This window comes from Muntiacus reevesi, chromosome 4, assembly GCF_963930625.1.
Source record: "Muntiacus reevesi chromosome 4, mMunRee1.1, whole genome shotgun sequence".
NCBI lineage: Eukaryota > Metazoa > Chordata > Mammalia > Artiodactyla > Cervidae > Muntiacus > Muntiacus reevesi.
Genome location: NC_089252.1, coordinates 101,136,781 through 101,157,435, shown reverse-complemented (window position 1 = coordinate 101,157,435; position 20,655 = coordinate 101,136,781). Strand labels below are relative to the sequence as shown.

Genomic DNA, 20,655 nt, shown 5'->3' with positions numbered 1-20,655 from the left:
TAAAAACAAAACAGACAGGGGACTTCTGTGATGGTTCAGTGGTTAAGACTCTACTTCCAACTCAAGGGGCAGCGGGTTCGATCCCTGGTCCAGGAATTAAGATCCCACATGCCACACGGCATGGCCAAAAAATTTAAAAATAAATAAATGAAAAACAAAAGACAGACCAAAAAGCTGTAATACTTTTCTTCCGGTTCTCAACAGATCGTCCCGGGCACCTTCTTCAGCGGGGCACTGCTGTGGTTCACCAGGTCTTTGCAGGGCTGTATCCAGTCTGTGTCACTGGCTGAACCACTGTTTATGAAATGGCAACTGAAAAGTTTGCTTCTTTTTGTGGGAGACTATCATGTGTTTCTATTAATAAACAGCCAAATATATTCTGAGGTGAGACAGGACTAGAGATGTTTTCAGCTCAACCCCTCTTCCTGAATAATTGGCAGAAGCCCTGGCAGGATAGCTTTGTTCATCTGTGCGGGAGGATCTTTGCCCTGAAGAGAGCTGGGTTGTGGTGCTTAGGTAGAGAAAGTGCTCACGGAAGAGGCTTTTGGCATCAGAGCTGTTAACCCAAGCAGGTGCAGGCTGCTTCTCTTTGGAAATGAGGAGCTTTGCTTGGCGTGTCCACAGCTGGAAAGCACTCAGCGTCCGTCTCTGTTCCAAAGAAATACACAGACATGTACTTCTTTAGGAATCTCTCCAGTGACCGGTTTGGTCTTGTTTCAAAATAAGTTGACTGAAAAAGCAAAGTTTAACCTGTCTCATATCAAATGAGTTGGAGGGGAGTATAACCACTACATTCTTTTCTATAGGTCCTAAAGTTTCTACATGACAAGGGATTCCCTTATGGGCATCTTCACGCTTCCAACGTGATGCTGGATGGGGATACCTGCCGGCTGCTGGACCTGGAGAATTCCTTGTTGGGCCTTCCTTCCTTCTACCGATCGTATTTCTCACAGTTCAGGAAGATCAATGTAAGTTGGTGAGAGTGATGAAACAGCAGGCTTAGTTTTAGGTGTAAGTTATCCCCGTGGCAGGATGCATGATCTGTCCCTGTAAGAAGTATGTGCTAAGCAGGGGTGGGTATGGTTGGGGCAGGCAGCCTGTTGGCCCTGTCTCTCCCACGGCACTGCTGTGTCTGAGGCTGGTTGAGTAGGGCCAAGGAGGGGTAGAACCTCTGACCACCACCGTGAAGGGTAGGACCAAGACTTTTGGTCAAAATGATGCGTTGTGAGCTGTTACAAAAGGCCTCGAGTGGTCACTACCAGTTGTGGATGGGGTTGCCCCTGGGCCATGTTTCTTAGTGGAAGCCCAGAGCTAGGGATTCACAAAGCCAAAGCTCTCTGCCGTCTTTTCTTCTGCAGACTTTGGAGAGTGTGGACGTCCACTGCTTTGGCCACTTACTATATGAAATGACTTACGGACGACCGCCCGACTCAGTGCCTGTAGACTCCTTCCCTCCTGCACCGTCCATGGCTGTGGGTCAGTATGGGGTTTGTAAGGGTCTTCTGGGCCATGGTCATGCTCGGAGCTTCTCACCCCCTTTTCCAGAGTTCAGGGAAGGTCCAGAGGAAGTTACCGTTCTCCATAGCCAGGAAGTCTTACCAGGAAGTAGAAGTTACGGGAGTAACTTCCTTAAATGTATTTCACTGAAAATTCAGATCGCTCGTCGTTTGTCAGGCTGTCTGAAATCTCAGAGCCCTTCTGTAACATGCATCAGAATTTTGGAAGCAAGAGGATGTGAAGAGAAGTATGGCCAGACCTAGTGAGAGGTAGAAGCAGAAGCTAGGAGCAGACAACTTGCATGCAGTCTTGTGGACTCAGGCAGAGTCGGGAGGTATCCCAAGGCTGGAGGGGGACCTGTGAGGACAGCCACAGGCTGGACACCCGGCAGAGGACAGCCCGCCAGGCCCAGAGCTAGGAAAGGTGGGCAGGAAACCCTGGATCCAGGAGTTCTCCCAGCACCACTGAGGGGCTCCCGTAGGAAGGAGGGATGTCAGGGCTGATGCAGAGTCACCCAGGGACCCTTTCCTCCCCTCGACAGCCAGCTTACACCCCCCCTGGGGCAGGGGTGGCGAGGGGCAGGGCAGCTCTTAGAACATCACGCCTTCCACGCGTTCGGGTCAACCTCCACCAGCATCTGTTTTGTGTTGTGCGATGGTTCCAGAGAACAGGCCTGGAGACTACTTTGGGTTGAGTTTGAACAGCTGAAACTGAACAGTGACCTGCAAGTAAAAAGAAAAAAAAAAGGGAAATCTGGCTGCTTTTGTAAATAAAGTATGTGGGAGGATGTACATAGTTTGTATGCAAATATTATATACCAATTTGTATAAGAGACTTGAGCATCTGCAGATTTGGATATCTTTAGGGAAGGAGAGGTTCCTGAACCAGTATCCCAAGGAGACTGAGGGATGACTGTATGTAATAAACAATAATTGTGAAAACTTGCTCCATATGAAATGTCTTTTTCATTTGTGATAATTTTTTTTTTCTGGTATAACCAAGTACTATATTAAGTTTAGCAGTTTGCCTCAGTTTCCTTGGATGTATCTCTTTACATAAAGTAAGAATTCACTTGGATATGTGAAGAATTAAATGTGTGTATTTGTGTGGGTAAAAAGCATAATGTTAATAATAGTTATTTCTGAGTGGTCAAATTATGAATGAAAAAAAAAATCTGGCTGCTTTTGTTTACACCATCCAAGGTGTTGGATGGTGAGATACCAACAGTTGGCACTTCGTATGTTGGTTTTGACTAAAAGCAGGCAATCAGAGACATGTCTTTCAAGTTCAGAATTTTACTCATGTGTGGTGTTTACTTTTCTTTTAAGGGAGCAAACACATTTATGAATGATATCTTGAGTCCTTCCTCCAATTATCTGTGCAATATACTTAGCTTTCTGTCAGCATGTGGTTCCTGAACCATTTTTTTTTTTTTTTGAGTCATCGGGAGTTGTCAGCATTTCCAGCAAACCCCCTTCCCCCTCCACCCCCTGCCACCACATATGCCATCTGTCTGTGCGTGAAGAGTTTTGACACTGTCCTGATGAGCCCGCAGACAGTTGTTGAGAAGTGGTGTCAAACTTTTCATCACCAAGTGGGTTTGCCAGCATGTTCTGTGGAACTAAAACGTGTATCTGTTCATTTCAAGTGGCCGTGTTGGAGTCCACGCTGTCTTGTGAAGCCTGTAAAAATGGCATGCCCACCGTCTCCCGGCTCTTGCAGATGCCGTAAGTCAATCCCACGCCTTGGCTGTAACCTTCCTAACCGTGTCGAGCCCGGACCACTGGCCCAAGTGTCCAGTCCCATAGAGACTCATCTGCGGTCCCCATAGAGTCTCCGTGGGCTGCTTGCCAGTGGTCACTTGCCACGTGGCATCCTGACCTTTGCTCGTGACCCCTGTGCACCGTAGTCTGACTGCTGTCTCTTCACACCCGTGTTGTCTTCACATGTGTCTTCGTGTATGTCTCTCCCTGTCCACGTTGGCATTGTGTACATGGACACGTGGCAGCCGCCTGCTTGGGAAGTACTGCAGGGGCAACCCTGTTTCCATTCATCACGTGCCCGCAGCGGTGGCTGCGTCATAGCCACTGGTCAGGCAGGGTCTGGCCTCCAGGAGGAGGGCTGCCTGGCTTCGGCCTCCCCTGCACGCGTTTATTCACCCCCTCACTGGGTAGCGTATATCTGATGTCTGACATGTACCAGGCCCTGTGCTGGGGCTTAGAGATGAATGGTCAAATGAGGCAGGTCAGATAGTGCTTTGGGGTCTTTTCTTAAGGTGCATGTTCTGTTCCTTCATGGAAAGGCAGCAGGATAGTTCAGAAGCGTGTGTCTGAGTTTAGACAGACCTGGGTGTGGGCACAGCTTTAGCGCTTTGTCCAGGTGGCCTTGGGCAGGTTTCCTAACCTCTGGAAGCTGAGTTTCCTCCTCTATAATGGGGGATAATAGTAGTCTCCACCTCAGAGGGCTGGTGGGAGAATTTATTGAGATGATTCCTAGTACAGGCCCAGTTACTTAAGAAGTGCTTACTAAGTGCTATTTACGCAGCTTCAATTTTGTGCTCTGAGATGTACCCAGTGCTCTGTGAGCAGATGTATCCAGGAGACAATTATGTGAGGAAATGAGGAAGGACAGTTTGAAGTACATACAACCCAAGTTCAGGGGAGGCAGTGTAACTTCAGATTCCGGTGTCCCAGGGGGTCTGTCCCAGTCTGAGGCCTGGGGAGGATGCGCTGTACAGAGCAGCCAAGCCCCTGCCCCGTGAATGTGACTTTTCAGTGTTTCACTGACGCTGGAGCATCCCTCTGCAAACCAGGCACAATCAGCAACAGTGCAAATGTGGGAAAATTATTTAGTCATTTTCACCATTCACTTATAGAACACATGCCTTTGTAGTTAGGAAACAGCCTCTATCCATGTCAGTTTACTTGGGTTTGTATTTGCACCCCCTGCTCCGAAGTACTTACATTTTCCTCCCAGCCTTCCAGTTCTAAAGCAAATCCAATTTTTTTTTTTTTCTTCACTCAAGTCTTTCTACCCTGTGGGCTTCAGCCTGGGATAGCATTTGGCGAGGTGTGAATTCTGCTTAGTTAAAAACGTGTTGTCTGGGAAGTAAGTCAACCCCTTGGCCTTGAAGGGGAGAGTTTTGTGTCCACCTCTAGGCCGCCCAGGGAGCGCTGTGGGGAAAAGTTAACCCTGTCTCTTCTACTTGAGATGTAGTTACCCTTTTTCAAAAGGGGGGACAGTTCAAGGAAAGACTTATGCAGAACCATTTGGGCAGTGCCCAAACAACTAGTCAGAACAGTTCAGAATTCCTCACACTATTCTTTTTAATAGCATACTTTCAAGGAGAGAATTGATATTCTCCAAAAGCTGCTATTTCTTCTTGAGAGAGCATGAGAAGCACGGCTTTTCCTTTAAAGAAGATTATTTTCTCTTGTTGGATTCCAATCAAAGCAATTCCGTGTTACTTACTCGCATATTTTTATTATATTGAGCTTTAGAATAAATTTTATCCTCCTTTGGGACAAAAAAAAAGGAAAATCAATCATTCTGTTTAGAAATATCTGCTGCATATATTAATTGCAGTATAATATAAATAATGGGCTTCTGTGGTGGCTCAGGGATAAAGAATCTGCCTGCAGTCCTGGGGCCTCGGGCTTGGAAGGAAATGGCAACCCATTCCAGTATTTTTGCCTGGGAAATCCCATGTTGCGCAGAGGAGCCTGGTGGACTATAGTCCATGAAGCCACAGAGTAGGGACAAGTCTGAGTGACTAACAGTTTGACTTTTCATAACCATAATAAGTAACTTGCAAATTTCTTTTCAAAATGCGAATTAATTTACGTGGGAAGACTGTTGCCCCTCAGTGGGGAAGTCGCTTCCCCTACAAAGCTGACCCAGCCCTCCTGCTGAGCTCGGAAATAATGGGGAGTTGGGGTTCCAGGAGGTCACTGTGGTGGCCTGGAAACTCCTTTGAGTTTATTGATAAACCTGAGGTGGTAGGTTGGACCGGGGCTGGGGGGGACTTATGGGCTAAAAATGTCTCATTCTGCTCTGGTTCTGTTCTGAAAGTACACCTTAATTAAGAAAGATATTTCTGTTTCTTTTCTTTACAGATTATTCAGTGATGTTCTCCTCACAACTTCTGAAAAGCCACAGTTTAAGGTAAAACAAATTATATCATTTCTTGGTTTGTGTCATGAATGTTTTCTTGGAAAGTTAGTTTTTTATTCAATAAAGAGAAGATACGGTATTTATAATAGATGTGGAGTGGGAAAACACATGCTTTTATCGATTTGGGGGGACCTAAGTGAGGACAGTAGTTGGACAGCCTCTCTCACAGCTCTAAGGAACGACTGTGAAGAGGCAGGGGAGCAGTCAGGATATATATGAACTTTTTGCTGGAAGAACCACTTGTCAAGCATAAAAAGATTGCTGCTAATCACAAAAGACAGACATCTCCAGTTGATGATTTTAATCACTTTTTGTATGAATGATGCAGGAATCTGGGGTCACTGAAAATTTTCCTTAGGTGTGCATCTTAACTCTCTAGGGTCTGCTTTCCTGTTTTTCTCCACCCTGAGTTCTTACACCCCCAACCCCCAGGGGTGAGCAGTTGCAGTGGTTGCAGCTTAATCCTTGAGGAACAGGAATGGCCAGCAACATTCTTCGTTTTACATAAAGAAAAATTGAAAATATAAATGTTTTACAATCTTGAAGTAGTTTAATAATTTATAGTATGTGGATTGAGTGTGTTTTATCTAATGAAATTGAAATTTACAAAGACATTCTAGTAGCATGGAAAGTGATTATTATTTGGGCTGAGGGAGGAAAGCAGAATATCAAATGCAGTATGTAGGGGCTTCCCTGGTGGTCCATTGGTTAAGGGTCTGCACTTCCAATGCAGGGGCACAGGTTCGATCCCTGGCTGGGAGATTAAGATCCCACATGCTGTGTGGTATGGCCAAAAAAAAAAAAATAGTGTGAAAAAATACTTCTGTCTAGAATAAGGACTGGAAGCAAGTATCCTGGGAAGTAGCCATGCTATGCAGTGTTGTGGACACAGCAGGAGCTTTAGAGCGCCCCTAAACCAAGTCGATGCCTTACTTTGCTTTGTTGATAGCCTCTAATCACCTCCCAAAGGTTCCACGACATTTGACTCTTTGGACCAGGTCGTTCTTTACTGCTGGGGCTGCGCTGTGCATTGTGGGATGTTGAGCGGCACCCTGGCCTGTGACCCCACCAGAGGGGAGTGGTGCTCCCTTTCCACCCCCACATTGTGTGGCAATCAAAACTGTCTCCAGACGTTGCCAGCTGTCCCCTAGCTAGAGAGGGGAGGAGGGCAAGATCACCCCCATTTGAAAGCCACTGATGTAGGGGCAAAAACCTGTTCTGTGGGTCTGTTGCAGGAAGGGGAACCCCTTCCAGGGCCCAAAACGGGGCTCTTGTCTAACACTCAGAAATGAATTGTCCGAGGAGACACATGTGCTGACAAAGCAAGGGGTTTTATTGGGAAAGGACACCCGGGTGGAGAGCAGGAGGGTGAGGGAACCCAGGAGAACTGCTCTGCCACGTGGCTCGCAGTCTTGAGTTTTATGGTGATGGGACTAGTTTCCGGGTGGTCCCTGGCCAATCATTCTAATTCAGTCTTTCCTGGTGGCGCACGCATCGCTCAGCCAAGATGGATGCCAGCGAGAGGGATTCTGGGAAGTGGACGGACAGGCAGTGTCTCCTCTCAACCTTTCCCGAACTCTTCTGGCTGGTGGAGGCTTATTAGTTCCGTATTCCTTATCAGGATCTCCTGTCATAAAACAACTCATGCAAATGGTTACTATGGTGCCTGGCCAGGGTGGGCGGTTTCAATCAGTGTGCTTCCCCTAACAGGTCTGTGTTTACTCATGTAGCGTTGGTGAGTAAAACCTGACTGCTGCCAGTGGACTCCTGAGATGATCCAGGACACCTAGAACAGGCCGGGCCCCCCTCAGCGCTCACTTTTAGCATTGTTGTGGATAGTAGTGTGTTGTGAGTGTGCTCAGTCATGTCTGACTCTTTGCAACCATTTGGACTGGAGCTCTCTAGACCCCTCTGTCCATGGGATTTCCAACGCAAGAATACTGGAGTGGGTTGCTACTTCCTTCTCCAGAGGATCTTCCTGACCCAGGGATTGAGGCTGTGTCTCCTGCATCTCCTGCATTGCAGGCAGATTCTTTACCAGTGTGAGCCAAAGGAAGACCTTTGGGTGGTAGTTCAGTTCAGTTCAGATGCTCAGTTGTGTCCAACTCTTTGCGACCCCATGAACTGCAGCATGCCAGGCCTCCCTGTCCATCACCAACTCCCAGAGTCTACCCAAACCCATGTCCATTGAGTCGGTGATGTCATCCAACCATCTCATCCTCTGTCGTCCCCTTCTCCTCCTGCCCTCAATCTTTCCCAGCATCAGAGTCTTTTCAAATGCGTCAGCTCTTCGCATCAGGTGGCCAAAGTATTGGAGTTTCAGCTTCAACATCAGTCCTTCCAATGAACACCCAGGACTGATCTCCTTTAGGATTGACTGGTTGGATCTCCTTGCAGTTCAAGGGACTCTCAAGAGGCTTCTCCAGCACCACAGTTCAAAAGTATCTTCTGTGCTCAGCTCTCTTTATAGTCCAACTCTCACATACATGACCACTAGAAAAACCATAGCCTTGACTAGACGGACCTTTGTTGGCAAAGTAATGTCTCTGCTTTATGCTGTCTAGGTTGGTCATAACTTTCCTTCCAAGGAGTAAGTGTCTTCTAATTTCATGGCTGCAATCACCATCTGCAGTGATTTTGGAGCCCAGAAAAATAAAGTCAATCACTGTTTCCCTATCTATTTGCCATGAAGTGATGGGACCGGATGCCATGATCTTCGTTTTCTGAATGTTGAGCTTTAAGCCAACTTTTCCACTCCCCTTTTTCACTTTCATCAAGAAAGAGAATTACCCTTCATTGGGTGGTAGAATGAAGGATAATTCTCTTTCTCCTTTCTACAGTCCCCACAAACCCATAATCTTAGAATGAAATTAAATTTACTGGTAAAAAAGAAAGAAAACCCCAAACAGGGTGGTGTCTAAAAATTTTATAGGCAAGGGAGAGTCTTTCTTCTGTCCTATTTTGCCAGTTAGAGGGGGCTTCCCTGGTGGCTCAGATGGTAAAGAATCTGCCTATAGTGCAGGAGACCTGGATTTGATCCCTAAGTGGAAAGATCCCCTGGACGAGGGCATGGCTACCCACACTAGTATTCTTGTCTGAAGAATCCCCAGGGACAGAGGAGCCTGGTGGGCTGCAGTCTATGGGATCACAAATAGTCAGACACTACTGAGCGACTAAGAACAGCACACAGCAGAAAGAATAGCTTCTTTGGATCTGAAGTTGGAGTGAAAGAAAAACTTTGGAATTCATGTCTTTTTTACTGAAGCTCTTCAGGAAATGCATTCAGCCTTGTAAATATACTCTCCTCAAGTCTAGTAGTCCAGCCCAGGGGTTATCATTAGCCCTTGTTCTTCCCGCAAGCCAGAGTGTCTGTGATAAAGATACTGTGATCTTAAAAACCATGTTAATCTCTTGTGTGTCTGTTTTCTTTCTGGAAATATACACAAGAGACTGGTGGTGTTGGTTGTCTCCGTGGAGGGGAACTAGGTGGGGTGCTTTTTTCTGTGGATATACCCTTTTTATGCCTACTGAGTTTTGAACCATATCACTGCATATTACCTACTCAAAGCTTTTTTAAAGTTAAATTTTTAGAATTTGTTGTTCTTGTTCAGTAACTAAGTCATGTCTGACTCTGCAACCCCATGGACTGCAGCATGCCAAGTTCCTCTGTCCTTCACTATCTCCTGGAGTTTGCTCAAATTCATGTCCATTGAGTTGGTGGTGCCAACCAACCATCTTATCCTCTGTTGCCCCCGTTTCCTCCTGACCTCAATCTTTCCCAGCTTCAGGGTCTTTTCCAGTAAGTCGCCCCTTTGCATCAGGTGGCCAAAGTATTGGGAGCTTCAGCTTCACCATCAGTCCTTCCATTGCATATTCAGGTTTGATTTCTTTTAGGATTGACTTGTTTGATCTTGCAGGCCAAACGGCTCTCAGCGTCTTCAGCACTGCAATTTGAAAGTGTCAGTTGTCTGGCACTCAGCCGTCTTTATGGTCCAACTCTCATATCTGTACATGACTACTGGAAAAACCATGGCTTTGACTCTATATTTACCTTTGTTGGCAAAGTGATGTCTCTGCTTTTTAATACACTGTCTAGGTTTGTCATAGCTTTCCTTCCAAGGAGCAGGTGTCTTTTAATTTCCTGGCTGCAGTCACCATCCACAGTGATTTTGGAGCCCAAGAAAAAAAATCTGTCACTTCTTCAACTTTTTCCTCTTCTGTTTGCCATAAAGTGATGGGACAGGATGCCATGATCTTAGTTTTTTGAATGTTGAATTTTAAGCCTGCTTTTTCATTCTCCTTTTTCACTCTCCTCTAGAGGCTCTTTAGTTCCTCTTCATTTTTGCCATTAGAGTGGTATTATCTACATATCTGAGATTGTTGATATTTCTTCTGGCAATCTTGATTCCAGCTTGTGATTAGTCCAGCCTGGCATTTCACATGATGTACTCTGCATGTAAGTTAAAATAAGCAGGGTGACATTATACAGCTTTGTTGTACTCCTTTCCCAATTTTGAACCAGTCCATTGTTTTGTATCTGGTTGTAACTCTTGCTTCTTGACCCCCATATAGGTTTCTCAGGATTCAGGTAAGATGAACTGGTGTTCTCATCTCTTGAAGAATTTTCCAACTTTTGTTGTGATCCACACAGTCAAAGGCTTTAGTGTAATCAATGAGGCAGAAGCAGATGTTTTTCTGGCATTCCCTTGCTTTTTCTATAATCCAACAAATGTTGGCAATTTGATCTCTGGTTCCTTTGCCTTTTCTGGAAGTTCTGGGTTCATGTGCTACTAACGCCCAACTTGAAGGATTTTGAGAATAACCTTACTGGCACTTGAAATGAGCACAGTTGTGCAGTACTTTGAACGTTCTTGGGCATTGCCCTCCTTTGGGATTGAAATGAAAACTGACCTTTTCCAGTCCTGTAGCCAATGCTGAGTTTTCCACATTTGCTTGCATATTGAGTGTAGCACTTTAACAGCGTCATCTTCTAGGCTGTCTCTTTGTTCCATAGGTCTATTTGTCTTTATGCCAGTATCACACTCTTTTCTATAGCTTTGCAATAGATTTTTGAAATCAGGGAGTGTGAGGCCTTAGGTTCCAACTTTCTTTTTCAAGATCGTTGTGGTAATTTGGGGTCCCTTGAGAACTGACATGCTTGAAATATCCATCATGTTTATGTGTTCACTTGGTAATGTACTTCTTGTTGAAAAAATGCTAATGAGGTGAGTGGGTTGGGGATAGCAAAAGTGGGCAGGATAGGAGTGAAGTGGACAGCTTGTAAGTGATTTCCTTCCAGGAATTCTCTTTGATGAGCAACCATTTCTTTGTTCAAACCACGACTCGAGAGAACCTCCGGCCAGTTTCCTCTATAGATTATGTACTTTCTCTTTTTTCAGATCCCCACAAAGTTAAAAGAGGCATTGAGAATTGCCAAAGAATGTATAGAAAAGAGACTGATTGAAGAACAGAAACAGGTAAACTGCTAATAGTTCCTCTTTGCCTTTTGGTGTTTTAGCATCCCCATCCTCTGCTGTGGTGATCGCAGTGATTTACTTTTAACTGATCGTTCATTCCATAAACATGTCTTGCATACTTGCTCTGGACCAGGCTCCATGTTCAGTGCTATGAGACAACTGAATACTAAACAGTCCTACCTGCAGGGAGCTCAGCCTGTGGCAGAAAGAAATGTGTTCACAAAGGATGGTCACTATGATCAGGGCAGATTGGGTGGGTGGGGGGTCATCCATGTTTCATACTCTGATGGTTCTGGGGGCCACACTCATTTTCTCTAAGAGAGGAAAAGGCAGGTAAGGACCTGGGGGTGGATAGGGAACAGTCTTCACCTGCTGGCATACTCTTCTTCCCGACATCCAGACCCAGTGTGGAGGCAGAGGCTGAGCACAGAAAGCATTTTCATCCAGATAATTTGATTTGGCAAAACATGGTAGAAATTTTTATTAGCGTAGGATATGCTTACATTTGTGGTGAACTGTGTTCTCTTAAAGATCCACCAGCATCGAAGACTGACGAGAGCTCAGTCTCACCATGGATCTGAAGAAGAAAGGAAAAAGAGGAAGATTTTAGCTCGAAAGGTAAGCCTGTTGTCTCTGTGAATCCTTTCTTGTGAATGCTTGACTCCATGTGAAGAAAGTTCTAGGTCAGTGATGTGCGTTTAGTTCTTAACAGATCTCTGTGCTATATCTTTCTGAAAGCTAAAACTTTATAGATGGCTGGTTAGCTGCTTCTCAACAAAAACCATATAATAGTGTCAGCAGAGAAATGGACCGTAGAATTCCCTGGCTTGCTGGGCTGATGATGGCCTTACTATAATTGTGGGGAAGGGTTGGCCTGAGATTGTAAACTCAGCATTCTTGGTTTTTATTTCTCCCTTTAGTTTTGGCTTGTGGCTTCTTCCCTATTATGAGGTTCAATGTGACCTTGTGTATAGCTAGTTTATAACTCTGTGCCTAGAAAATGTTTTTATTCTGGTATGTTCATTCTTTGTGTCCTACCACCTTTCTTTCTTTTTTTTTAAAAGAAGTCAAAACGATCTGCTGTTGAAAATAGTGAAGAGCATTCAGCAAAATACAGCAACTCCAATAATTCAGGTAACTGATTATAGGTTATAGTGGGGCATGGGTCCCAAAGATTAGGGCCAGGAGTCGAGGTTCTTGGGTTCTTCTTACTGTATATAGCACAGGGAACTGTGCTCAATGCTTTGTGGCAGCCTGGATGGGAGGGGAGATTGGGGGAGAACCGTGTATGTATGGCTGAGTCCCTTTGCTGTCCACCTGAAACTTTTATAACATTGTTAATTTGGCTATACCCCAATATTAAATAAAAAGTTAAAAAAAAAGTCTCTCTGGGTTCTACTAGGCAGTGTGGTGACAAATGCAGGAAACAAAAGAGTTCTGTTCCCAGGTAAAAGTTGCCATAGCATTCAAAGTCTCACAGGATTCATGTACTAGAAGGGACCCCAGAGCTTAATGGGCGACGAGTCTCTTCACCAATGGCAGGACTCGATCTGTCAAAGATGAGCATCAGCCCTGGAATAAAACCCCACCCAATAATGCAGTGCAAGGCCTCCTGCTTATCAGGAGAGGCTACACTAACTGAAATGGCCCTAAACCCTGCCCTCTGCTCGGTCCCCACGTGGCCCAAGGGCGCGCCTTCCTCCATTAAGGAATGGTCTCCCCAGTGTGCGGGGATCGCAAAAGGCAACATTCCAGAAGGGCGAGGAAGGCATAGACAGCACTGTCCCTGCCCTGCCTGGCTGGCTTTGGGCCTTCATGTCCCCATCTCAGGACATCAGATCAAGTGACCCCCTGGGACCTTGCAGTTCTTCTGCCTTTTGAGTCTGTGAAGTGGAGTTCCACATGGAGAAAGGAAGGTTTCAACCTCATAGGGGCAGCTTTGCCTCGGCCCTGGAGGCCAAAGGAAGGGGATGGTTTTTTGTTTCTTTAGGTTGAGGGATAGTTGCACATACTTCCAGTCAGGATAAGGACCCAGTAGAGACAGAGAAACTGAAGATGCAAAAGACAGAGTGATTGTTGAGGGAGGCAAGGTGAGAGGGTGCTAGAAGGCCACGGGGTTAGGATCAAGAGCCCAGCTGTCAGTCTCAGCCTTGGAGAAAACCCATGCATCCTTTCCTGGTGTCAGGAGCAAGTGGAGTAGGTGAAGAGGCAGAGGCATCTGAAGTGGAGGGGAGAGCGGAGATTGACGGTGTTCACAGACCATGCCTTCTCAGAGCCTTTCAGGGATGTCAGTGAGGAAGACATCTGCCAGGGGCAAGAGAAGAAGTGAGGGGTGTGTGAAACCTAAAGGCTGGGCTGGCTGCTGCCAGAGGATGCAGGCTGTGTAGGTAGAGCTGGAGCTGGAAGAGTTGGGGTGGGAGAAGATCCTAGACTCCGGGAGGGTGGGAACTGTGCCAGCACCACTGCTTGGAGAGTCAAATCAGAGAAGGGCTCGGGGATCTAGAGGGGAAGAGAAGGAGGCCCTGGAGGTCTATGTGAGGACCAGGGCTGGCTCCCTGGGGATGAGGCTGGGAGAGGAGGAAGGGGCTGGAGGCTATTGTGGCTGGTACATAATTTCAGAGTTGGAGGTCTGTTTTCTCATGGTTGATGGAATGGACATGGGCCAGTCATTTTCATCATTAGCCTGAGACTTGTGTCTTCAGTCAGCCTGTCACACTGGCACTGTGAAGAAAGCCTGGCGCGGCGTCTCCACCTGCCTGCTTGCAGGGCTCTATGCCAGCTAGGGCTGTCCTAGCTCAGTTGGTAAAGAATCCACCTGCAATGCAGGAGACCCTTGTTCGATTCCTGGGTCGGGAAGATCCACTGGAGAAGGGCTAGGCTACTCACTCCAGTATTCTTGGGCTTCCCTTGTGGCACAGCTGGTAGAGAATCTGCCTGCGTTGCAGGAGACCTGGGTTCGATCCCTGGGTTGGGACGATCCCCTAGAGAAGGGAAAGGCTACCCAGTCCAGTATTCTGGCCTGGAGAATTCCATGGGCTGTATAGTCCATGGGGTCGCAAAGAATCAGACACGACTGAGTGACTTTCACTTCACTTCACTTAGGCCAGATGCAGCCAGATGGGAGGCTAAGGACTCCAAGACACCACCTCAAGGAGTTTAGGAAAGCCAGGAAACAGTTGATAGAAAGGTATATAGATCATCTCCAGACCCCACTGAGTCACAGATGCAAACCTTCTCCCCTTTAAAACCCATGTTAGCACTCCAAGCAGCGTAATATCACAGTGGGCTGGATTTTGTTATCTTTTTCAGTAAAACACCTCCCATATTTTATAGGAGGTGAGAGAATATTGCAAATAGTGGAAAGGGATTCAGCTGGCGGGAGATGTGGTTTAATTAGGACATTTCTCCTTGTGCTCCGTGTCTGTGTGGTGTGGATGACGGGAGAGGTGGTGGTAGGAGGTGCCCCCAGAACAGGTGGTGGTCTCTCAGGGGCGTGGCCTCAGTTCTCCCCGCAGGGAGCTCTGGTAATCCTTCGCTAGGACCTCCATGTGAGGGAAGGGGCTTGTGTGGGCTAGTCTCTGCTCACTGGGCTACTTCCAGGTTAAGTCAGGAGGGTGTATTCTGGGGATTTCTGAGCAGCGGAAGTGATGCTGGGGAATTTGGGAGTATTTGAAATATAACAGTGTTACTAGGTCCAGGAAAAGCATACAATCTATGGGGATATGCACCTTATTTTAATGTAAATAAGGGTATTTGCTGAACTTCAGGTAAGAAAAAGCCTGGGAAATCCACACTGAAGAGGCCGATCCCATCCACTTCAGTGCGCCTGCTGGTAAAATGGCACTTGGCAGGGAGCATTGCCGGGTGGATGCGCTGGAGACCTCTTGCTTCCGTTGGAGAGGCCTCCACCACGCTGGCCTGCGCCCCTCCGTCACCAGTTCTGCTGTGGCTCTGTCATTTGCCATTCATTACCCAGGAAGAGGGGTTGGGTCCACACGAGAGACTGTAGCCGATTGCATAAGCTGTTGGATGCCACAAAGTTGATTTCAAACCAAGCAGGCTGTGGGGAGCGGTGGGAGGCAGCGAGGCCTGGGGGAGGAAATGCGCCCTGCACTGGGGTGGACGCCTGCAGTCACGGGTCCAGTCCCCGAACTCTGTCCTGCCTGCCTGTCCCCGCCACGTCCACACGTGAGCCAAGTGCAGGGGCTCAGACAGTGGTGGGTCCCAGCTCAGGCCACATTCCAGATGTCTTTCTTTGGTCCCCATGAGGGTTTTCTCTGCTTTCTCTCTTAGCAGGATCTGGGGCCAGCTCACCTCTCACATCCCCGTCCTCGCCGACTCCGCCCTCCACAACAGGTCAGTGACAAGGCAGTGACCTGCCTGCCTCCCCTTCTGCACCGGTGGGGAGGAGTGTGGGGCTCTTGCTCTTCTCACCTTGGCTCAGATATTTGAGGTGTTAGAAGGGACCATCCTCCTCCAGAGAAACCAGTGGGGGTGCAGATCAGCAGTGTCACTTGAGAGAAACGGGGGTCTCAATTTCCAAACTCAGATTTCAAGGGGAACGGAATAGTTGGTTTTAGGGCCACTCACCCACCCCCTACCTCCAGCTCTCTCTCTTCGCTGTCAAGCCTCATGCAGGCTCCTTACATCAGACCCTGTCTTGGTATACGCTCAGGCTGAACAAAACAACTGCGCTGCTGCCCAGGGGCCCTGTCCTGCCAGGACTCTCTCCTCAGGGAGCCCAGCCACACTGCCGGCTTTGTCACAGAGCACAGCTGGTGAAATGCCCACCTCTAGGAGTGAAGTCCCCGCTGAGCTTCTGATTTCCTGATAACCATTTGTGCTGTGTTCTGCTCTGCATCTCATCATCTGACCACTTTTCTGTGGCTAGCCAACCTTTGTTTCGCTTTTCTGACTTAAATCAGGTTTCTTGGAGTTTCGTTTGAAAAATGTAGAGTTTTTTTTTCAGGGAATACTTATAAAAATAACCTCTAAATGTGTGCAGTGGCCTCATAACGCTATCTTTTTTCTTTCTTTTTGGAACTAATATCTCTCTCCTAATGACTTTGCAAGCCCCATAAAAATGAATGCATTGGGGTACCAGTATCTCCTTTCCCTCCTTAACTGAACCAGATGTTCTAGATGTCAGAGGAACTGGTTCTACCATTCAGAGCTTGCTGACTGTGTTTGGAGGAGTCTCTGCAGCCACTGGAAGGGAGAGTGGGCTGGGGTTGATTTATGAGTTGACAGCACCATACTCATTAAGACTTAAAGGGACACCCAGCAGCTACCAAGAGCATTACCCAACCCCTCTCAAATGCTTCTAACAGACCTTCCAAAAAGAAAAAAATAAAAAGATGACCATCAAATGTAAGGGGACTGGTTTGAAGGGCTTGCATTTGGCTGTCAGGTGTCTTGATCATGGGGGCTGGTTGCTGGTGGTTTGCTGTCGAGTGTTCTGGGGCCAGGGTCTATTTTAAATAAAGTTCCTGTCTCATGGAGACGTAATATCCTATTTCCTGTCCGACTCTGTCAGCAGATTTTACAAGAAGGCCTCCACATATTGATCCATACAGAAAGTAGACTTCTTCTCTGTCTTTTGTGGCGGTGACCTCTATAGGCTGATCAGAAAGTTTTGGAGAGCCACTGCCCATGATCACGTTGAGCCATTTTCTAGATGAGAGGATGGATATTGATTTCATACCGCTTAGACATATTAAGGAAATAGGAGAGAACTAATAGTGAGAATCCATGAAGCCTCCTTTAAGAAGTGAGGTGTCTGCTTAGAAGTGCAGACCACCTTGCTGTGTGCATTTGAGGCGGGCAGTTACCTGCCAGTTCTCATTTTTAAATACCTTGGAGAATTTAGTCTGTTTGGATTATGTTTGATGAATCCTCTAATCTGAGTTCTCAGTTGAGTTCTCAGTTCTGATACAGTAGCTGGTTTGCATGAAATGAGGCAACATTTAGAATGAGAAGTAAAAGAGGAATCTTTTGTAATTAGAGTCAGTGTTGGAAAAAACTTCATCTGTGGTGAGAGGGAACAGTCGGGAATATGGTTCCGTGTCCTGAAGGGTAGTCACATGTATTCAGAGGGAAACACATGTGAGGCCCCAAGCACAATGCCTGGCAGAGATGTGAGGTGCCAGCAGGTGTTGGCTCTCTCTTTTCCTCTATGTCCTTTAATGTTTTATTGATATAATGATTGAATCAGCCCCAGAGACTGTACTCTGACCTCTGCTGGGCATTTATTGTTACTGCGACTCATAAAAATAATAACTGGCATTTGCCTATCAACCTAGCATTTAAGGCCCCAAGCAAGCCACCCACAGGGAGTTTATTCATTCAGCTACTTTAGATGCATTTATCCAGAGCCTGCAGTATGCCTGGCACTGTGCTAATAAATCCAGGGTCACAGAGATGAGCACGCAGACAAGGCCCCACTGATTGGCCTGGCATTGCCGGCACCTCTCAGGAGCTCCAGAATGATAGACACTGATCAAGCAAATGCTTTCCTCAGGTCCCACCCGTGGTAATTTCCTCCCCCAATAGTTCTTCTTAAATAGAGAATCTCCTCCTAAAAAAACTACCAACAAAGCAGCATCTCGAACTTCTGTACTGTGCAAGGCCTCACAGGTGGTACCGTCATGCTACCATTCCTATGGGGAATGCTCCACAAATCCTAGGGAAGATGGAGAAACTCTATACGCAGAAACAAAACTGGGAGCTGACTGTGGCTCAGATCATGAACTCCTTATTGCAAAATTCAGACAAATTGAAGAAAGTAGGGAAAACCACTAGACGTTTCAGGTATGACCTAAATCAAATCCTTTACAATTTTACAGTGGAAGTGAGAAATAGATTCAAGGGATTAGATCTGATAGACAGAGTGCCTGAAGAACTATGGACAGAGGTGATATTATACAGGCGGCAGTGATCAAGACCAACCCCAACAAAAAGAAATGCAAAAAGGCAAAGTGGTTGTCTGAGGAAGCCTTACAAATAGCTGAGAAAGGAAGAGAAGCTAAAGGCAAAGGAGAAAAAGGAAAGAGTTATCCATCTGAGTTCAAACTTCCAAAGAATAGCAGAAAGAGATAAGAACGCCTTCCTAAGTGACCAATCCAAAGAAATAGAGGAAAACAATAGAATGGGAAAGATTAGAGATCTCTTCAAGAAAATTAGAGATTTCTTCAAGAAAATTAGAGATACCAAGGGAACATTTCATGCAAAGATGGGCTGTATATTGTCACCCTGCTTATTTAACTTACATGCAGAGTACATCATGCAAAATATGGGCTGGATGAAGCACAAGCTGGGATCAAGGTTGCTGGGAGAAATACCAATAACCTCAGATACACAGATGATACCACCCTTATGGCAGAAAGTGAAGAAGAACTAAAGAGCCTCTTGATGAAAGTGAAAGAGGAGAGTAAAAAAGCTGGGTTAAAACTCAACATCTAAAAAACTAAAATCATAGCATCTTGTCCCATCATGGCAAGTAGATGGGGAAACAGTGGAAACAGTGAGCAGACTTTATTTTCTTGGGCTCCAAAATCACTGCAGATGGTGACTGCAGCCATGAAATTAAAAGACGCTTGCTCCTTGGAAGAAAAGCTATGACCAACCTAGACAGTGTATTAAAAAGCAGGCACTTTGTTACTTTGCTGACAAAGGTCTGTCTAGTCAAGGCTATGGTTTTTCCAGTGGTCATATATGGATGTGAGAGTTGGACCATAAACAAGCTAATCGTCGAAGAATTGATGCTTTTGAACTGTGGCGTTGGAGAAGACTCTTGAGAGTCCTTTGGACTGCAAGGAAATCTAACCAGTCCATCCTGAAGGAAATCAGTCCTGAATATTCATTGGAAGGACTGATGCTGAAGCTGAAGCTCCAATACTTTGGCCACCTGATGTGAAGAACTGACTCATTTGAAAAGACCCTGATGCTGGGAAAGATTGAAGGTGTGAGGAGAAGGGGACAACAGAGGATGAGATGGTTGGATGGCATCACCGACCCGATGTACATGAGTTTAAGCAAGCTCTGGGTATTGGTGATGGACAGGGAAGCCTGGCGTGCTGCAGTCCATGGGATCATAGAGAGTCGGACATGACTGAGCGACTGAACTGAACTGAACTGAACTGGGTGAGGGCAAGGCTTTCAGCCTACTCGCCGCCTGTGCAGCCCTCACTTAGACTGGTCCTTTCCCTTCAGGACAGGCGGCCAGGCTTCTCACTGGGCTCATCTCTCTTGCTGCCTCTCTGCACGCTCCCTGTCTTATTGCTGGAATCACAATTTACTCCAATTTATGTCTTTACTTCTAGGCCACATTTATGCTTTATCTGGGAACTAAGTCAAGCATAGTATTAATATCTTCTGGCTTTATGATAATATGCGATTTTCTCAAGAAATGAAGGAAAAGTCTTCATTTTCAAGGGCTAGCATTGAAAAGGAGTTCCTGCTGAAGGTAGCATCTCAAACACAGCTCCATGCGGGAGCCCTTGAGATCTACATCTTGGCCTGCAGAACCTAAACTTGAGGGTCACCACTCTGTAGTTCTAGATAGAACCTTGGAGAAAACACTTGACCTCCCTGGGCTTCAGATTTCAGAATCACCTGAGGCCCCATAGGGCTCCTGGGCATGGAGGCCCTTTTGTCCCTAGTTTCTTGTAGACGGGACTCCAGCCTCGTGACTTTCCCTGAATTTCAAAGGGTAGAGTAGCTAATCAAGGGAGGAGCATCCAGAAACCTGCTGAGACAAGATTAAGCCCTGCACACACCTTAATCTTGTCAGGACCCCACCCTTAGACTCTTGTTACAAAACCCCTCACCAAATCCCCTGGGGGTAGAGTTTTTCAAAGCAGGAGCCCCCTGTGTTACCTGTGCCTGGCTAACTAATAAAGCTGTCCTTTTCTGCTTTGACCCAGAGAGGTTTGATTTAGTTTGATTTAGCCCTGGTGTACAGAGAGGCAGAGCTTTCACATCAGCTTCCCGTTTGTAAACAAGGATAGCAGCAGTGCCTGTCAGTGGACATACTATGAGGAGCCAGAGAGTCCGGGCCTAGGAGGTTAGAACAGCACCTGGGAGACCTGAATAAGTCTTCTGGGTTTGGGTTTGGGTTGTTGTTATTTATTTGCTAAGGCACGTCTGACTCTGACCCCATGGACTGCAGCCCGTCAGGCGTCTCAGTGCGGGGGATTTCTCAGGCAAGAATACTGGAGCGGGTTGCCACTTCCTTCTCCAGGGGATCTTCCCAACCCAGGGATCGAACTCTAGTCTCCTTCTTGACAGGAGGATTCTTTTGGGTTAAAAAGGCAAAAGGGAGGGGGTTAGAGGAGACCATCTCAGTTCTTTCTAATCAAGCATCCTCTAAACCCATTGTTTGCTGGAAAATAACATCATTTATACCAGTGGCTTAGCGGGTAAACAATCCGCCTGTAATGCAGGAGATACAGGAGACATGGGTTGAATCCCTGGGTCAAGAAGATCCCCTGAAGAAGGAAATGGCAAC

The 20,655-nt window shown here is 46.6% G+C and overlaps 1 protein-coding gene across 9 annotated transcripts in view; it reads left to right on the top strand.

The window, feature by feature from the left end:
* Positions 1-20,655, top strand: part of PXK (PX domain containing serine/threonine kinase like) — an 80,362-nt gene that overhangs the window by 50,913 nt on the left and 8,794 nt on the right. For 5 of the 9 annotated variants that reach the window (XM_065933375.1, XM_065933369.1, XM_065933367.1 and 2 more), the window contains 8 exons: positions 807-968; positions 1,359-1,476; positions 3,146-3,224; positions 5,613-5,661; positions 11,070-11,147; positions 11,679-11,765; positions 12,212-12,281; positions 15,441-15,503. In XM_065933375.1, coding sequence (XP_065789447.1) covers positions 807-968; positions 1,359-1,476; positions 3,146-3,224; positions 5,613-5,661; positions 11,070-11,147; positions 11,679-11,765; positions 12,212-12,281; positions 15,441-15,503 — 706 coding nt within the window. The remainder of the gene's footprint in view (positions 1-806; positions 969-1,358; positions 1,477-3,145; positions 3,225-5,612; positions 5,662-11,069; positions 11,148-11,678; positions 11,766-12,211; positions 12,282-15,440; positions 15,504-20,655) is intronic. The other 4 variants (XM_065933376.1, XM_065933370.1, XM_065933368.1 and 1 more) reach the window with 1 other exon arrangement.